The following is a 19,760-nucleotide window of genomic DNA, read 5'->3' on the forward strand; positions in this document are numbered from 1 at the left end:
GTAGGTGTGTAGTAGCCGCTCCAGGGCCTTGTGCCCCTCTCCTTTGGTTTTGGTGGGGTCCAGGATGGCTTTGAGTATGTGCCACGTTTTGGCGGTACCCAGGGTGCCACCGAAGGAGTCGCAGAATCGATACCAGTTCGCCGAGGCGAGTTGCATGGCATATTCTTCTGCTTCCGCTGTTATTTGTGCTATGCGTGTCTTCAGTTTCCTGTTGTACTTCTGTGTTTTCCAACGGCGGGTGAGACCTCGTTTGGCGTCCCACAGGTGTAGTAGGTGGGGATCCACTTCTGGGGTCTCTTCCGTTCTGGCGATTTCCTTTGTATGGTGATGTTTCTGTCGACGGAGGTTGTCGCACCAGTCTTCCAGGTTCGTGATTGTGTCTGTGTCCTGTTCTTGGGCTTCCCTAATTTTTCGCCAGTCAGTGATTTTGGCTGTGCCGATCTGCCTGCGTAGGCGTCCGGTTTGTAGCGTTATGTTCAGTATGTAGTGATCGCTGCCTAAGTTTTCGAGTGTGTTGAGCCATTCGGCTCGCGTGGTTTGTGTGATGAAGGTGAGGTCGGGAGTGGTGTCACGTGTTACGCTGTTCCCTTCCCTCGTCGGAGTGTTCGGGTCTGTGATCAGTGTGAGGTGACTCTGTTCCATTAGTGTTTCTAGCTGGAGACCCTTCCAGTCCTGCCTCTGATACCCCCATAGCGTGTTCTGAGCGTTGAAATCGCCCATGATTACCAGAGGGCGATCTTTGGCAAGGCGGAGAGTGTCCCTGAAGAGTTTGTCAATGTTTGCCCGCCTTTGGCTGGGGGGGCAGTAGACGTTTAGAACAAAGGCACTCTTTGTCTGATTGCCTTTGTACACGAATTCTAGGAGTACATGTTGTACGTCTACGTCGTGTATAGATGTGTGTTGTATAGTTGTTATGTTTTTGTCCACGAGTGTGGCTACCTTCCATTTGTCGTCTTGACTTGCGTGGTATTCCTCGTAGCCATGTAGTGTTGGTCGGGTACCGGGCTCTTGTAGGGCTATGACCCCTGGCGGCTTTGAGGATTGAGCGATCAATTGTGTCAGTAGCCCTTTTTTCCTTCGGTACCCACGGCAGTTCCATTGCCAAATTTCTAAGTTTTCTTTGACTTGCTTGTGTGGTCTAGGCATTGTTGGGTGTTGTGGTCGGTGATGTTATGGTCGGTGATGGGTGTTGGTGTCGGTTATGTCCTGCCGCAGGTGTGACTTTGCAGAGGTTCTGTCGTAGTGTTTTTCGCAGTTTTATGGAGTGAAGCTGGCCCTTAAGCTTGCTGTCTACAGCGGCTTCCATGTGCTTGATTGCTGCCTCTGTGCGTTGTAGGGCAGTCTGTGTTATTTGTTCCATCTGGGCGCGTGTAGCATCCATGAAGGCTTGCATCTGGGTTTGAATGGCATCGACATTGGTTTTTAGGTCAATGATGGCCTGGTGTGGTGCCATCTCTTGTGGTTTTTTTGTGAGCTGTATCACTTGTTGTTTGAGTTGTCTGTTTTCTTGTGTTAGTGTTTGTATCTGTGCGCGCATGCTCGCGAGTTCCTGTTCGAATTTCGTGGGCGGTGGCGTCTGTGGTTTTTTATACGAGGGGGAGGCTACTGCTGCCCAGCTTACCTCTTGTTCTTTGGTGTTGGTCCTCTTGGGTGAGGCTGCCTTGGTCTTCCGTTGGTTTTGCTGGGACCCCTTATCTTTGGGCGCCGCTATGATGGGTGTACCCATCATAGCACGGGGCACTGGATATGACAACAGGGCACATGACCATAGCTTTGTGAACATTTTTAGCCAATCCTCCAGAATGTGTATGGGCCACTGGGTGGGTGCCCGGATGCACAAGCAGCACAGGATGTGATGAAGTCGCCATCAAAAGCAGTCTAGTGTGGAGAAAAGAAGTAAAGTGAACGGAGTGGGACGAAATCATCCATTGAGTGAGGAGCGTTGAGCTACAGGGAAGTGTGAAGAAATGGTCGGTAACAGAAAATAAATTGAAGAAGTCGGCTTCACAGATGCGAAGAATTAGGCAATTCGGTGTACCGCTACACTGCTTCAATGCTGATCGCATTAACGTCGAAATTCATCGTGGGATTTCTTTTTTATTCAACATCACTCTAGTTATTTTTTTGTGACGTACAGTGGTGCTTGCTTTGTACTTCCTTTGAACCTGCATGAGCGTGATCAGAATTTTATTTTATTATTCTTAGTTGTCTTGTCGTTTGCTCAAGCCGGCCTAACTTTGGCATGTGTTGTTTGGCTAAACGAGAAGCAATATCCGGCATCACCCATGATGCCAAACTCTCGTACACACACACATGTAATAATATTAAAAAAGTGCACCTTATTTTCTGTCATGATTACACCGCAATACCTCCAGAACGGAGATTATCTTGTTTAAATTCTTTCTCCCTCACTCATTGTGGTTTGTACTGCTCGCAATTGTGAACCAGCAACAAGTCGGCCAATTGTCTTTTTTTTAGCAGCAGAGCTGCTGGAGCACCTAGAGCGGCTAGATACAAAGCGTCTGTTGCAAACGTCCGTCCAAAATGTCGGCTATCTTTTTTTTCCAGTTGAATCCCGGATTTGCAGCTTATATAGAAGCCCGAAGCAAACTGTGGCTGCATGGTGATGGCGTGGGAACACGGGCACGAACCGGCTCATGCGGTTCCATGAACGTTAGCAGGGACAGATTAGCTGGTACTTCGGTCGTGATTCTGCAAGGTCGCAGAAACTTGCTGGCGCTTAAAAAAACTATTTCGAAATCAACTTACGTAGGCATTATGTGAAGCAGACAATTTCTTATGTAAGCGATCCTAACAGTGAGCTCTGTCATGCATGAGCTCGGGAAGTCGCATGCTATTGAACGGAATGGCACTGAAGTTCTACGAAAATTGAGGTAAACACGCCAGTTCATTGCGGCGAACATATTGGAGATGCAACCGTGAGAAGAAATAGGCTGCGTCGACATAAGGGATATATTTAATTTACCTAAAGAGTTCACCTCACAAGGGGCTGCAAATTGACGGAATGGAGTTCCTAAAGTGATAATTCAGTTGTTTTGTTTGTGATCAGTGTTCTAAATTGAATGATTGATGGGTTCGACGTTAAAATACAGTAAACAAGCTGTGAGGGACGCCGTCTTATGTTCTTTCGGGTCAATCTTGAGCGCCTTAGGTTCTTTAACGTGTACACAAAGCTCGGCAAATGAGTGTTATTTTTTCCATTCTCCACCCGTCGAAACATGGCCTCTGCGGCCGGGCACTGAACACGTGTCTTTACGAACAGAACTACTTCACAGATACCGCGTATTGGTGAGTTTTAAAAATTTCCAGAACGCACGTGCAAGTGGAATAAGATACGCTGAGCGTAATAAATACCGTTCTAACCTACCATTCCTTTTCTTCTTGCAAATGTTCTTCGCCGACAACCTTCGCACTCGCCGACAGAGCAAGTAATCGCGTTTCTTTCTATCTCATATTTTGGTTATTAGTCAAAACAGTTAGCTACAACTGCAGGAAATTTGCAGGGTTTAACTCAGGCACCCTGCTAAAACTTGCTTTGGCGAAGCATTGAATACAGTCTCATAGCAACGAGACCTCTTTTGTGTCAGCTTTATTTACTTCCTTTTCTCGAAATTGTCTTCTTAGAAAAGGCAGTACCAATAAGGAAGAGGCCTGGTTATATATTATTTCTATTTTTTCCCCCAGCAATCAGGAGGCATTATAACACTTCCTCGTGAGTAGACTCGATTAGGTCCCTCCTCTAAGCTCATGCCGATGCGAATAGCACCAGTGGGCGTACTCACCCATCCGAGTAATAGCGCAACGCTCCGTCAAAGAGCGAAATTTTGCAGCGTGGTCGTTTTGAGAACGGCATACGCAAGTTTCGTTAAGCGCCTTTCAGTGCCATTTATTCTATCAGGAGCTTCGATTCAGCTAGCTGAAGTAGCCTAGCGCTATACTGTCCTTTCCAGATAAATATTTGCAACCTTTTCGGTTTTCGTGTGCACTTCAATAGATTACTGATAAGCCGTCATCATACGCAAAAAAGAATTACAATGGAGAAAGTTTGAGCGATTTAAAAAAAAATATATATATATATATATCTTAAATCGCTCAAACAATATATATATATATATATATATATATAAATATATATATATATATATATATATATATATATATTATATATATATATATATATGTGTGAAAGAAAGCGCGGCTCCGCCTTTTCAGGTAGATCTATGGAAGGAACAGATATTACCGGCATGAGCAATGGTGATATCCCGGCAGCTAATTAAAAAAATCATTAAATAGTTCTTCACATAATTGCGTTCGGGTACATGTCATAATTGCGCAATTCAATCAAAGCAGTCGTAGGATAGTGTTTGCTTAGCAGAAGTTCTAAGACTGGCACCACTTTCGAGATATCCTTCTTTAAAATGTGCTACAAAATACATTAGCATTGCCGCCAACTCCTTACGAAAAACGTCCCTGTAACAGTTCGGGACAATTAAAATGGAACGCTAATAAAGCTTTAGAGATTTGAGCAACAGATATCTTAAAAGTGGTTCTAGTCTAATAGTTATAAGCCGACATGACTTCGCTGCTCAGCTTCAATTTCGCAGTTGCGATATGTGCCCCAAGGTGAATAACCAAGTAATATATTAATAATTAATGAACGACAATTAATCAGTATTTTGATTAGCTGCCTGTAAAATGGGATTTGTCGTAATTTCCGCCTTCAGATATTCCACTTCAGCTGGAATACTTGCGCTATATAATCCATGCAGTTAAAAAAATGATACAAAAAGGCAAAAAAGCAATTTCACCGCATTTTAAGGATTGTTTGCTAGATAACAGCACTGGCAGCGGAACATATATATATATATATATATATATATATATACGCTGGTGTATTTACAGCAGATCTACAAGGAATATTAGATGATAACAGCAATTTAACAGGAATGCAAATGCTCCTAGTGGTTGTTTTGTGGACATCCCAATACAGCCATGCAGAGTCATTAAGACTTCGCCAAGGGACGATTGGACAGAGATAGCTGAAGCAGCTAAGTTGGAACATAACCGAGTAACCCACATGGTGAAATCGCTTAAAAGTAGGGATCACATTTTAAGTATGGTCGAGAACAGCAAATTGGCACATGTGATCCAGTGGTCGTCCCAGTGACGTCTGGGACGACGACTGGATTATTATTACAAGGCGGGCGGGGGTATTTTTGCATGTGCTGTAACATTCAACTATTGTTCGCTGTTACTATAATGCAAACTCAAGGAGGTCGATTTCTCAAAGTTGAAAGAAAGAGAAAGAAAGAAGAAGGAGGCGAGCAATGAAAAAAAAACCTAGAGTCCACCAGAAATGTAGGGCTGCTGGCTAGCGGACACTATAGGGGACGGTAAATGAGACAAAAAGATATGCATAAGGAGCACAAAGGACACCTTCATGCATGATGAGCAGGCACGCGCCAAATGGTCACCATTCATAACGCACAGGTGCGGAGAGCCTTATTTGATACATTGCAATCTTTCTTTCTTTCTTTCTTTCGTTCTTTCTTTCTTTCTTCCTTTCTTCCTTTCTTCCTTTCTTTCTTTCTTTCTTTTTCTCTTTCTTCCTTTCTTTCTTTCTTTGTGAGGAAAATACGTGTGGCTCTGCTGGAAGCACCAACAGTAATTTAGAAGGAGCTCTGCAGAGAGAATGCAGAGAGAACCATCAGTAACATGGCACGTCCTTGCTTTTTGAGCCGTAGAGAGCGTAAAAAATATCGATAGTGCGGTAGGAAAATGAGACATTTGATTCGCACTTGCTGCGGCAAGCGGGACGTGCTAACGCAATGGGAGGAAGTTTTCAATTCCGAGCATGATCAACGAACGCAACGTGGAAAGAGTGTCCATGGTGCGTAATGCTCACGTGCTATAATACGCTTGACCGTGATCTCGATCGGCATCACCCAAGCGTGCCCGATCAGATTAGGACCGAGTGTAAATAAAATCGAAAAAAAAACGCTGGATAGGCAGAGCTGACTGGCCGATCAAAGGGCGTGATGCGTATCATCGTGGCTTAGAAGCTTCCTGTTACACGACCCTGGGTCTCCTCTTGTCCAACTCAGCTAGCAGTTTCTCCCAGTTTTTATCTTTAGCCTTTATTTTTAGGGTTTTTATTGCCTAATATTCTCACTCAGGTATGAAAGGTTGCTAGCGCAGCGCGGGCGCAAAGTTTGTCAAGAAAAAGGAAAAGAAAAGGTTACAAGTTTCAGGGTTGACTCAGCATTTCAAGCCCCGACAAGGACACGTGCAAGAGAGGGATTGCATATATAACCGGACTCACCGGCTGTTATTCAATCGAGCTCTCTGTCGCAGTTGGTCGGCTACATCTTCGGGCATTTCCGCGCTCCCTTTGTGTTCGCCTTATTTCTCTCTCTTAGCGTTTTTACGTTATTCGAGATGAAGGTGCTCCTCGTCTGCGGACTCATCCTGGCCGGAGCCTTCCTCGCTGAGGCTGCCGGTGGTAGGGAGCTGTGTGGTAAGCAAGCTTATTTTCCTTAGCTTTATCATATTACCATGAGTGCATTTGTTAGCGTTGCCCATTAAAATGTGTGACAATGTACTTCACGTTGAAGAGAATGTTCCAGCAACGAAACCTAAGGCAAGTGAAAACCATATGCCAAGTACACTTCTAGAACTTAGGTTTCATCAGGCCAGTTTCTCCGCTTGTCATTTGTGTCTACTGTGTGGATTCATGTCAAAGCGCTCGAAGGCAATCTATGTTAAGCTCTTTTTATATCGAGTGTCTTAATTTACGTTTGTGCAACCCGCGGCTCTGGGCTTGTGCGCATATACGAAGTGAATATGCTCTTCGTACGTGTGGACATGTTCTGGTCATTCGCCATTCCAGGTAACGTAACTGTAACAGGGAACATTTCTGGTAATTTGTGTTTTCTGGGATAGGTTAACGCGTACTGAAACAAAATTTGGCTGTTCGAAGCTGGATAATTGCTTCAAGTGCTTCTACAGCTGCAACTGGCGGAGAGTTTTCCCATATTTTTTTTTTTTTACTTTCAGGAACTGTACACAATAAAGCAGACAGAGTATTAAATGTGGTCCACGCATAATGATATCTGTATGTCCTTATAGCACGAATTTCTTCGCTAGAGAAAACGAATCCATGACCCTACAATATTCGAAATTAATCGTAATGTGAAATATTGCTTCAACGAGCTTGGTTGTATGCGGCAACGCAATAAAACGTTCGTGGTAACTTTAATGGCGTGATAACTAATGCCGTTCCCTGTGTCTAATCTTGGAAAGTGTTTTTCTCTCATAAGTATTCTGTATGTATTTGTTTTTCTATTGGCGTGAGTACGTTTACTTTTTTTTCTAGTAAATACAACTGTGGAGGTTTAAATGGCCCAAAATGGATGCCTAAATCATTTTTTCCCGACGCGAAAACCATGCCCGAGTTAATTTGGTCTTCTTTCGCGATGTATCTCGCTCTTTAAGCAAGCAATGTCCTGTTAAAACAGCGCTTATCAGCTTCCAAACTTGATTGCTCAAAATTATTCCTTGAAATATTCATTTTCTCGTGCTTCAATATCAAGGAACGAAAAGTGGGCATCCAAACAAAAGCTCAGCCTTGATTTTCCAATATCTTGTGCATGATTAAGAACTAAAGTTAATTATTTTGTAGTTTTCTTCGTAATAAACAATGTTAGCTGTGGCATTGTTTATTACGGTGCTCCTAAACAACATCCTAAATCTACAGAACACTGAGCAAGTTGGTAGAGGTTCGTCGTTCGTATTATAAGGTCACGACGTTTGTGTTGTGGTGGTCGTTCTTCTTATCACTGTGTTTGGCATGCCTGACTTTTCGTCCCGCAAAATCAATGTTTGAAAAAATAAATGCAGCATGCTTTTTGCAAATAAAGACCTTTACAAACAAAAGCACTACAACGAGCTTCTCTATAAACTTAAAGGTTCAAACAGGCAGCCATGAACATGGGCTGCGTTGACAAGTTTCTCCCATGAGATGGAGGCGTGTTCTGATGCGCGGTTATTGTATGAGCCGTACCACGTTGGGATATACGATGTTCCTTGCATTATAACGTTGCCCTTGCATTTGCGTATTTGCATCATGCACAGCATGCCTTTGAGATCGTGCATAATTATTTCTTCACGCAATCGCTCGCGCTGTTGGCAAAGGGGTTTCTCAAATTAGAAAAGAAACTATAGAGAACTGTACCGGTTCTTGCGTTAATCTAAAAGCGCAGTAACCGATCAGTATCGAAGCGGTGAAGCAAGGACAAGGACTTCTTATGTACACTAACTCAGGGTCACTGCTCGCTTCGGCGTTTGATGAAGCCTATGATTTCCGGTTACTCTCCTGTTAGCCTTAAACATGCACTCGCGAAGGATGCATTTTGCTAAGATAACAGGTCTGACGTTGGATCAATAGTGTAGTCACTAATTTAACTTGTGTAGGCCAGCTTCATCGTGATTCCAATCACCAAATCGGCATATGTAGAATTTTTCGACATTATCATTACTCTTGAATTTCGGGTACCTTTGAAGGATTCCTTTTCTACTCAGAGAAATGCCAAGATATGTAGTTAATCTCACCACATGGTGATGAGGATTTTCGCCGCTCTTTGCTCTTTCTTGACTGTGTACTTATTTATTTTTTTACTTTATTATACTGAAAACCTACAGAACCCTTATGGCATTATATTAGGGGGTTTACAATACAAACAAAATGTAAAAACAAAACGACAAGGAAAACACAGCAACAAAAGGAAAACACTCCGAATAAATGTGCAATCGGAACACGAAGGGCCAGGCTAGAGTAAAAAAAAAAAAAAACAAAAACAAACAGGGTGCATGGCACAAATGGGTTACAAGGTACTACAGGGTAACGTTGAACTGAGTACAGGGTACCGGTTTCACACCGTACTTTCAATGTCGTCTAAAAAGTTAGGCATACATGCTGTCTTACCAGATAGCGCATTCCATTCGTGATATAAAATTAATTAAATTCTGCGGTTTTACATACCATCATTTTAAGGCACGCCGTAGGACTCCGAATTAATTTGGCCACCTCGAGTTTCTTAAGGAGCACACAATGCATAGTAAACGGGTGTTTTTACATTTAGAACACATGGAAACGCGGTCCTCGTGGCCGGGAGTCTATCGCGCCCCCTCAGGTTTAGCCGCGCAACGCCAAAACCACTACGACAGCACGGCAGGTGATTCCATTCGTGAATTATGTAAAAAAAAACGAATACTTGAAAACATTAATGCGACACTTTTATTCTCTGACTTTTTACTATTTTCTCTTCGCTACGATATGAACTGTGGAGGGAGAAGAAACTTAGATTTATCATTACCAGTGCGATTATTGTAAATCTAAAAAAAGTTTTATTCTTAACGCTTTTCCTATTGAGGACAACGTTTTCCAGGCAGTCTCTCCTGAATCTCAGAATTTTGAAGAAAAAGTTGTAATTTCCGCTTACAAACCTTGTCGCGTGTTTCTGGACACCTTCCAATTGATCCTTTAATATTGTCGTGAAGGGATCCCAGGCAACATACCAATATTCTAGAATCGGTCTTATATACAGTTTCTTTCAGGTCGCGAGGGGGCGGTTTTAAAGTTTCTTTTGAACAATTATTGTAGGCGGCAGGTCTTTTTTGTAACACATCCATGTTAACAGTCCAATCTAGGATAGGCGTGCAAATAATACGCAAGTATTTTACCCATGCAACGTTTGTTACTAATTTTCTGTTCAGGAACTATACTATAGGATCAATCAAGTATTTGCCTCTTGTTTGTCAACTGAATGTGGTAACATTTCTCAGTGTTTAAATACATTTCCCGCGCGTCACACCAGCTACAAATCTTATCAATATCTGCCTGCAGAGTGGCCATGTCATTAATGTGCGTGACAGGATGATAGAGAGCACCGTCGCCGGCATACAGCCTGACGGATCATCGTAGATCAACGGTGAGGTCATTTATGAATACCAGAAACCGTAAGGGTCCGAGCACAGAACCTTGTGGCACGGTAGAAAATACATCAGCAGAAGTTGACGATGCACCATTCAGAACAACACGTTGCTGGCACGCGCTCAAATAATCCCTAATCCACCTAAGAATATAACCAGGCATTCCCAAGAAAGGCAGTTCGTACAGGAGATGCTCATGTGATACGACGTCAAAGGCTTTTATAAAGCCTAAGAAAACTGCGTCTAGCGGCTCACCCTTGTCCAAACTCAAGGCAATATCATGAATAAATTCGGTAAGTAGCGTCGTGCACAATAAACCGGAACGGAAACCATGCTCGGAAGCGTGAAAACGTTGTTCCAACTCATCGTTCATCAGATTTGAGTATATCACGCGCTCCATTGTTTCACAGCCGACAGAAATCAAGGACAGAGGCCTATAGTGGCCCTCTTTATCGTGGTCTCCACATTTCTGTATGGATTTGAAATTGAGAATTTTCCATACATTAGGTATTTTCTCATTGTTCAATGATTCGTCAAATAACAAAATTAAAAAGGGAGAGATACGGGATCCACAATGATTCAACACATAATTAGAAAGACCATCGGGATCATGCGCAGAGTGGGAATGAAGAGAGCCCCACAAATCGTTTATGCCCGATTCACACGTTTATGCACATCGCCGCCAACTTAGCCTGGGCGGCCCATAGCAACAACGTAATTAACAATGGTTTTTTAATCGCCCGTATGTCTCTATAGCTAGTATTTATTTATAAGGCACTAGTATGTCCCAAGTTGTAGTATACAAGCGCTGTGTGGGACTCTACTCAGTAGAAACTAATTAGTGCATTAGAAGTTATTCAGAATTATTCAGTGGGTTTTATCTTGTGTAACTATAATAGAACCACAAGTATATCTGCTATGACAATTAACCTGACGCTCACACCCCTATCATCTCGTCGTAAAATCTCGCGTTTAACTCTTTTTCGCAAGCTTTACCATCATTCGACTTTACGCGACGAACTAATTGGCCAACCACAGTACCCATCCACTCGAATTGATCATCGTTATCAGGTTGGTCTTGGATAACGTCACAATAAGTCTTTTTTTCGTTCTTATTTGCCTCGTTCGTCCGCTGAATCGAACCACTTTCCCGAAGAAGTTGTATTCATACATGATGACCAACAGCTTGGAGCAGCTTCAGCTAACATATATAAAATATATAACATATATAACATGTATTGCTTATGACCACTTATTTAGTATATTGCGACGCACTAGCTAAAATTGTATAATCAGAAGCCTTGGTAACTTATTTCTTGGCTCACTGTGTTTTTGTGCATTTATTTTCGTTTGTTTGCTGTAAGCACTCCCCTCCGTAATGCCTTTGAGTCTTGAGGGTATATTAAATAAATAAATAATAAATCCAGAGTGTTGCCTCCTGTAGCGCAAAGGCCAGATGTGGCCAAAGAGCGCCAATTAGCTCCTGACTATGGCAAGTGTGGAGTGCGGATTTGGCAACTTCAACTGGACGTCTATAGTGCCATAAAAGGTTAGGTAAATTAAAGTCTCGTCCTATAGAAATGATCTCAGAAGAAAGAGAACACAGTTTTTAAGACACACTGAGTTACGTATGAGTGCTATCGCCACTCGGCGGTCGATAAAAAGAAACAACCACTATATTGTTGCCATTAGGGATTAACAGTCAACACCAGACAGACTCAGATGAGGCATCGACATAGCGAAGTAGGACGCTGTGTAATCTGTAATCTGCACAAGAGTGAACACTCCTCCGCCATGCAAACACTCTCTGTGTGGTGCGACAAATATGACGGGCGCTGGGGGATCCTTGTTATACCCGTACACCAATTACATTCAGTGCGAATGCCATATATTGGGGACATGCCTAAGCTGCGCGTACGTACTTTTTTCTTTTGCAGGGAAGAGCAATGAAGAAATCAAGGCTGTTCTGAAGTGCATGGGAGAGCACGTTCCCGCAGAGGTATCAATCAATCAATCAATCAATCAATCAATCAATCAATCAATCAATTAATCAAGCAATCAAGCAAGCAAGCAAGGAAGGAAGCAAGCCATTCCGGCTCTGAGCATCGAAAGATGCTTAGATCGCTGCGGATTTTTGAAACTTCCCTTAACGGGTATAACTAGTATGCAGTATTTAAAATGATGACTTTTGTTTCAGCTCAAAGGCAAGGCGGCAGGAATCATCAGCAGCAAGGGAGACAACCTGGCCGAGCTTGTTAAGAAGCAGTGCGAAGCAGACATTGACTTCGTGAGTGCAGGCAATCCAGATTTTCGGGTGTAGAAATTTGTTTTGGTTAAGTAACGTAGCAATACAGGAAACAACTGGGACCACTCCTTTTGTATTCTGTTTAGTCCCAAATGAATAAGAAATATATTTACATGTGCATAGGAGCGTTTCATAAGCTATTAGCGAAAGTTTAAAATATATCTGAGTACGCCATGCATTAAAGATAGAAAGAGTCCTTCATATTATCTCCACTAAAGGCACCTGAAGCGGTCGATAAGTTTCATAATACTAAAGACAGTGTCGATAAAAAATGAAAATCCAGAAAAGGTATTCTGTAGGTGAATAGCCTGTGAGAATTAGGTGAGAAATTGTTGCGCATCTGTCAAGCTGTACTTTCAGCCTCTTGTTGTAATCTCACCGTGCGGTGGGTTGAAGATTTAACCTCCAACTAAACCATTCACAAGAATATGAAGCCTGAAATGTAAAGTATAAAATAAGCTAAGCGGTGTTTTATGAGCTCCGTATTGTATTTTTTCGTTCCTATTACAACCTTTAGTTTTTACAGCATTGTGCATTGTGCACAAAATACACTATTATGTGCAAAGCTACAACTGGCTATGGAAACTATGGTTACATCTCCTTTGCACGTCCACTTTGTGAGCCTTGATCACAATACTGACTAAACAGTAGTGATTGTACTACACATGAACCAGTAGCGAGCAAAAATTTTGTGTTGGTACTGCACTAGAGGCCGCAGGGTTTCACTAGGTTGTTAGTCTAGTAGATATAGTGTGGTATGCAAAATCACAAAAATGTTACATTGAAATTGCTGTGCTCTTCTGGTTAATCATGTCACTTCTGTTTGTTCGTATGACAATCGAGTAGTGTGAAAAAGTGGGGATGAACGTTGCCAGCATTTCCGATATCTTCAAGTAAATAAAAATAACAAAATTCTGTTGTATTTCCCTTTGTTACTTTTTTTCTGAATCCTTTCTTTTCCTCTCGAAGAAAGTAAAGCGCGTGTTCCAAGAGTGTTCGGAAAATGCTCTTCAATTTTTCCTTTCGAGAGAATGGTCAGCTAGTGTTGAGTGAGAACTGCATCTCTGACGAGCACATTGTTGCTATGTGCGCTGGTTTTCTAAAGTTTATTCAATAACCGTTTTGTTTTGTTCACTTTCTTTTCGTCCACACAATAGGATTGGCTGGCGTGAGTCGGTTTTCTTTTGGCACACAGAGGACGCATGGCTTAGGCACAGATTTGGCACACGTTTGCAACAGTTACTTACAATTGTAGCATAAATATAACTGCGGGATGTGCTTCTCAGCTTTTAATGGCTTGATATCTTTTTGTAGACAGTCAAAAACTATTTTGCAACATTTCGTAACACAATGAAGTTCGAAGTCTGGAGTAGAACGTATAATTCTATATTTTTAACATAACCGATATGTATTGCTATGGGGGAGGAGTGTAAGCGCTAGTACTTTTTTAATGCTCAAGCTTACATTCATGGACGATGGCTCCAGAATTACTAAAATAGCATGCAAGTACTTTACGTCAATGATCCTCTTCGCTTTCAGTTCAAGAGGCTGAATAAAAGCTGTTGAAGAGATTTGTTATGCCCTTCGAAAGCGATGATGATCATAATATTTTGGCACTGTTGCTAATACGTGACCACAACAAGGCATGAATAAGTTGCAACCGCAGAAAGAATGATGGACACAAGCAAATTGACATAAAACAGGGCGCAAAAAGAAAAAAACCTACACCTTGAGTTAGCCCTCAGTTTGTTTCGTATAACTTATATAGCTCGCGTCTATTGTCTTTTTTAGAACGCTGCACTACAGCCATGAGTACGCACTAACTCATCCCGCTTTTGTTTTAATTGATTATTAAATATTAATTTTCGAGGGCCATCAACCCAAGTTCCAAGGGGAGTTCTCCCACTGACAACTCTGTGGCACTGTTTTAGGCTTCCAAAAGATTAGATTTTATGAATCCTTCAAGTTAAGGCTTCTTTAGCTACCTAAATTGGGAGTATATATTTGGTGATATGCCCACTCTGCATTTAAAAGGTTTCCACTCTTTTTTTTGTAAAACGGGGTATTGAAAAATCCGGATGTGTTCTCCTCTTGTGTTGATGTAAATATTGTCAATGCGAACTAAACGAACAAAGTTCTGTACCATGTTTGCTTGTTGAGCTCCGCTTCCAGGCCATGTGAAGGGAAAAAAAGGCCATCACAAAGGTGCACCGCTTCAAAGTTATCGTATGGTGTGTTTCAACGTGGCGGTAAATATCTACGTAGCACAGGCAGAACATGGCACAACGTTTAAAACGTGATTGTGGGTTGTCTTTTGTTTTTAGTTGGTGTGTAACTGTGCGATAACACAAAGGATGCTTAAAAGTATACTTCGAACTCATACAAGTTCATTTGTATTTTTTTCTTAATGTAGGTCGAGCTGCTGGAAACGGTGTTCTCAGTAAGTACTCTTAAATTTCATAACCTTCTTTGCTTAAAGTCAATTTTACACTGCCTTGAAACTGTAGCTTGAGAAGTCGCGTCATTTGCAGTAACCTTCCTGCATAAATATCAGAGGGCTCCTAGTAATTCTAGATTGGTGTAGTTCCCACAAAATATAAGATTACATAGTAACTCGTCCCATCTGCGCATGCTTCCACATCAAAAAAATAAAAAAAAATATTGTTACGGAATGAAACAACTATCTTCAAATAGTGACACTTGATAAAGGAAAGCAGAATGTCATCGAGTGGAGAACCAGCTTGTTCAACCACGTTGCTTATATCCGGTACAGCGCACGTATAGTTTTATGCATATCTCTTCTTAAATGGGAAAATACGCAGTGTAGTCCAGTAACTTTCGCTTGACTTTGCTGATTAAAAACGTTTAATGTCGTCAATCATTATTTCCACCCAGGAAATGGTCTACCCACCTTGTGAAGCCATGTATAGGCTTTACGATGATAAGTTGTACCAGAATATCTAAACACTAGGCAGCGGCTCTTGAAACGAAACTGAGCGCTTAAATTTGTTCTACTTGTCATGGTAGCCGCCACATGCATGCCCTATTTGAGAAATTCTGATCATTACAGTGGATAGACCCCCTTCCTCTTTCTTCTAACTGAAGGAGTCTTAGAAGTACAAAGACAACTGCTGATAAAATCTGGACGACGATAATAATGTTAACGCCAAAATGAAGTAAAGCCCGGCCACTTAAGTAGGCAGCGAGGATGTTGGGCTTGTAGTCTGCAAATATTTTAAAACATTATGGGGTTTTACGTGCCAAAACCACGATCTGATTATGAGGCACGCCGTAGTGGGGGACTCCGGAAATTTAGACCACTTGGGGTTCTTATAACGTGCACCTAAATCTAAGTACACGGGTGTTTTCGCATTTCGCCCCCATCGAAATGCGGCCGCCGTTGCCGGGATTTGATCCGGCGACCTCGTGCTCAGCAGCCCAACACCATAGCCACTGAGCAACCCCGGCGGGTGTCTGCAAATATTTAAAAAGTACGATCCCAACAAGCAGAACCTAAATGATATATATTTCGTAAGTTGCCAGATGTTACTCGGAGTCTTTAAGCGACCATCATTTATTCTTTTTAGGGTGACGAGGCGGAAGCCATCAAGAAGGCCTATAGGGAGTGCAAGCCGAGCCGAAGATGAAGTGATTCTGAGAGGCCACGAGTCGTGCAGTGTACCCTCTAGAAATCACCAAGAATTTCTTTCTACACGCTGGAAGTGTCATGCCAAAATAAAGATTGTCCATATACGCATTCTCTTTTATTGGCGAAGCATTTCTTAGCGCACGTATGCCATTTTGACAGTATCTATCTATCTATCTATCTATATATATATATATATATATATATATATATATATATATATATATCTAGCCGCCTACGTCTTGGCACTTTCATGGTCGTATCGTTAACTTGGTATGTACCAAAACTGGCATGGTATCACAATAGTGGATGACGAACATAAATGATAGGTCATGACATGAATGTTATGAAATGCGGGTCATGTAGGTGATGAAACAGCCACCTACGTCTTGGTGCTTTCGTGGTTGTTTCGTTAACTTGGTATGCACCAAAATTGTCCTAGTATGACAAGAGTGTATGACGAACATAAATAATAGGTCATGACATGAGTCTAATGACATGCGTGTGATGTAGGTCATGAAACAGCTACCTAAAATGACAATGACCCAGCGAAAAAAAATTAACATGGTTCGGACGTGTGTACTAAGTGAAGGAAACACCAAAGGATGATGGTAGAAGTCATAGTCATGAGCATGACTCAGAAAAAATTACACTGATATAGCGAAAAAGATTAGCACTCAAAAACCACTGAAATGAGTTCGGATATGGTGCTATGTGAAGGAAACGGCTAAAGGTTGTTGGTCGAAGTCATAGTGATGAGCATGACTAAGGCTTTCGCATTAAGGTCCCTTAGGCGTAGCTAAAGGGACTCCCGAAGACTCATGACATGAATGTCATGACATGCGTGTCATTTAGGTCATGAAACAGCCGCGTACGTCTGGGTGCTGTCAAGGTCGTTTCGTTGACGTGGTAGGCTCCCCGCACACTGCTTCACATAACATAGAAAGAGAGAGAAAGCAAGGAGAGGAAAGGCAGGGAGGTCAACCAGAAGAGCGTCCGGTTTGCTACCCTGCACTAGGGGTAAGGGAAAGGGGGAATAGAAAGAGTAAAATAGGGAGAGAATGAGTACTGAGTACACGTGGGACGATGTACAGGGACACTATAGGCGGTCTCTTAAACCGGTGCACTTCAAATACTGTACTAATGCACGTATCGCTTTTTTGTGCCAGTGACGGGTGTAGCCATGGTCCGAGTATCTTTGACTCAGAGAACGTTCTCGAGTCCAGTCGGTTTAAAGTTGTCCGGAGAGAGAGGCGTTGTTCATCGTAGCGAGGACAGGTACACAATAGGTGCTCGATGGTTTCCTCGCACATACAGGAGTCGCACATCGGGCTCTCGGCCATTCCCATAGGAAATGAGTAAGCGTTCGTGAACGCCACTCCCAGCCACAAGCGGCACAGCAAGGTTGTTTCGCTGCGGGAAAGGCTAGATGGCAGTTGTAGACGTAGCAATGGGTCCAACTTGTACAATCGGCAATTGAAGGCACTTGAACTCCATAAAGCTTGTGACTTTTTGCGTGCAAGCAGAGGAAGTTCCCTGGCAGTCTCCGTCCTCGCCAAAGGTATTGTACGCGTCTGGGTGTCTTCGTGGGCAGATCGGGCAGCCCTGCCAGCAATGTCGTTGCCGATGATGCCACAGTGAGCAGGCTTCCACTGGAACACTAAGATGTGTCTTGTTTCCAGAGCATGGTGATGTACTTCCCTGATGTCGGATATCATCTGTTCATAAGTTCTGTGATGTAAGACTGACTTGATACTGTGAAGGGCTGCCTTAGGGTCACAGAATATGACCCATTTCTGTGCCGGCTCTTCTGTGACGTAGGTCACAGCTGCATGGAGGTCTGCAAGTTCTGCCGACGTAGATGTAGTCATATGTGATAATTTGAATTAACTGCAACTTGCGTGGCTGGAACGACGAATGCGGCAGTTGAGCTGGTAGGTGAGGTCGAACCGTCGGTATATATATGTATGTAGTCATGATATATCTGGTGCATTAATAGGAGCGTCAGTTGCTTCAGAGCCAGCGATGGATGATTGGCCTTCTTTGTTATTCCGGGAATAGTAAAATTCACTTGAGGCTGTCGCAGGTACCACAGGGGAGATGAAGGCTTCGCCGCCGGTGTAAAAGATGACAGTATCCACTCTTGGTGGCCGCTAATCACTTTTGAAAAGGTCGCTTGAGGTCTCTCCGCTGGTAGGGAAGCTAAGTGATGGTCGGGGATCCTTGACAGATGACGAATGTGCGCTCTGAGGGAGTCGGCAGCTACGTGTGTCTGGATCGTATGGTCTCTCGCGATGGCTATTGTTGCGGTTGTTGAGGTGCACCGAGGCAGCCCTAAACACGTACGTAGGGCTTGACCTTGTATGCTCCCCAGAGCGCGAATGTTCGTCTTGCATGTATTTGATAAAACTGGCAGACTGTAACGAAGGAGTCCCAGGAACAGTACCCTGTACAGCTGCAGCATAGAATGGACTGGTGAATCTCAGTTTTTCCTGCAGAGAAATTTAAATACCTGAGCAATAGCAAATAACTTCTTCTGGTAGACGCAGTGAGGAGTCCACGAGAGGTTGCGGTCGATGATGACACCCAAAAAACGATACGTCTTAACATAGGTCACAGCTTGACCGTTGATTGAAACAGGATAGAGGGACATTTGTTTGCGCGTAAAGCCAACCAATGCGCACTTTTCTGTAGACACACCGAGGCCTTGTTCTCGTAGATAAGACGCCGTCATGGTTGCCGCCCGCTGAAGCCTGGCCCGCACCTGAGGCCGAGTCACTGCAGAGGCCCAGATGCAAATGTCTTCGGCGTATATAGAGACATGAACTATTCGCGGTAAATACTCCACAAGTCCCACCAAGACGAGGTGGAACAATATAGGGCTCAACACTCCACCCTGCGGCACACCACGGCAGATGTAATGTTCCGACGTTGGACCGTCTTCAGTCTAAAAAAGAGCACCTCTCGGTCAAATAGTCCCGAATCCATTGATACATCCGACCACCAAATCCCACAGCCTCAAATGAGTTCAGTATGGCCTCATGGGCGACGTTGTCGTATGCTCCTTTGACATCGAGAAAAAGTGCAACGGGTAGGCGCTTGAGGATTTTCTGTTCTTGGACCCAGGTAACGAAGTCAATAACATTGTCGATGGACGAGCGACCTCGACGAAAGCCAGCTATGGCATCCGGATAGATGTTGACTTGCTCGAGGTACCATTCTTAGCGAGCAAGAATCATTCTTTCCATCACTTTGCCGACGCAGCTCGAAAGCGCAATCGGACGATATGATGATAAATCAAGCGGAGACTTTCCAGGTTTCAGAATGGGTATCAAGCGTCACGATTTCCATTGTTTAGGAACAAAGCTGTTTCGCCAAGACTCATTGTGGTAGTTGAGCAGCTCACTACGTGCTTCATGTCCAAGGTGGCATAGGGCAACGTACGTGATGCCATCTGGTCCTGGTGACGAAGAACGCCTGCAGGTCGCTAACGCAGCGTCGAGCTCTTCAGGTGAAAATGACACGTTCATTTCTGATACACGTGCCTCAGGGACGCCATTCAGTGCCGCGTCAGTAGGGATGATCACGGATCCAGCAACCCGCACAGAGAACTCTTCAGCCACTTCAAACTGCGAGCGGTGTTGGTAGAGGGCCAGAACAGCAAAGGGCTTCCTTTGATGCGGACATGAGCGAAGACCCCTAACCGTTCTCCATATGTGTGAGAGCGATCTTCGGGGATCAAGCGTCTGACAGAAAGTTTTCCATCGCTTGTCTTCCAATTTATCCATACGACGCTGA

The 19,760-nt window shown here is 43.3% G+C and overlaps 1 protein-coding gene across 3 annotated transcripts in view; it reads left to right on the plus strand.

The window, feature by feature from the left end:
- Positions 1-16,069, plus strand: part of LOC119436783 (uncharacterized) — a 147,216-nt gene extending 131,147 nt beyond the window's left edge. Inside the window, exons 1-5 of one of the 3 annotated variants that reach the window (XM_037703780.2) lie at positions 6,340-6,538; positions 11,949-12,010; positions 12,209-12,298; positions 14,730-14,756; positions 15,904-16,069. In XM_037703780.2, the coding sequence (XP_037559708.1) occupies positions 6,460-6,538; positions 11,949-12,010; positions 12,209-12,298; positions 14,730-14,756; positions 15,904-15,963 (318 nt within the window). In that variant the 5' untranslated portion in view covers positions 6,340-6,459 and the 3' untranslated portion in view covers positions 15,964-16,069. Of the gene's footprint in view, positions 1-6,337; positions 6,539-11,948; positions 12,011-12,208; positions 12,303-14,729; positions 14,757-15,880 lie in introns of those variants that run through there. The other 2 variants (XM_049659988.1, XM_049659989.1) reach the window with 2 other exon arrangements.
- Positions 16,070-19,760: the final 3,691 nt, after the last annotated feature.

Source organism: Dermacentor silvarum, chromosome 1 (genome assembly GCF_013339745.2).
Source record: "Dermacentor silvarum isolate Dsil-2018 chromosome 1, BIME_Dsil_1.4, whole genome shotgun sequence".
NCBI classification, from domain to species: Eukaryota; Metazoa; Arthropoda; class Arachnida; order Ixodida; family Ixodidae; genus Dermacentor; species Dermacentor silvarum.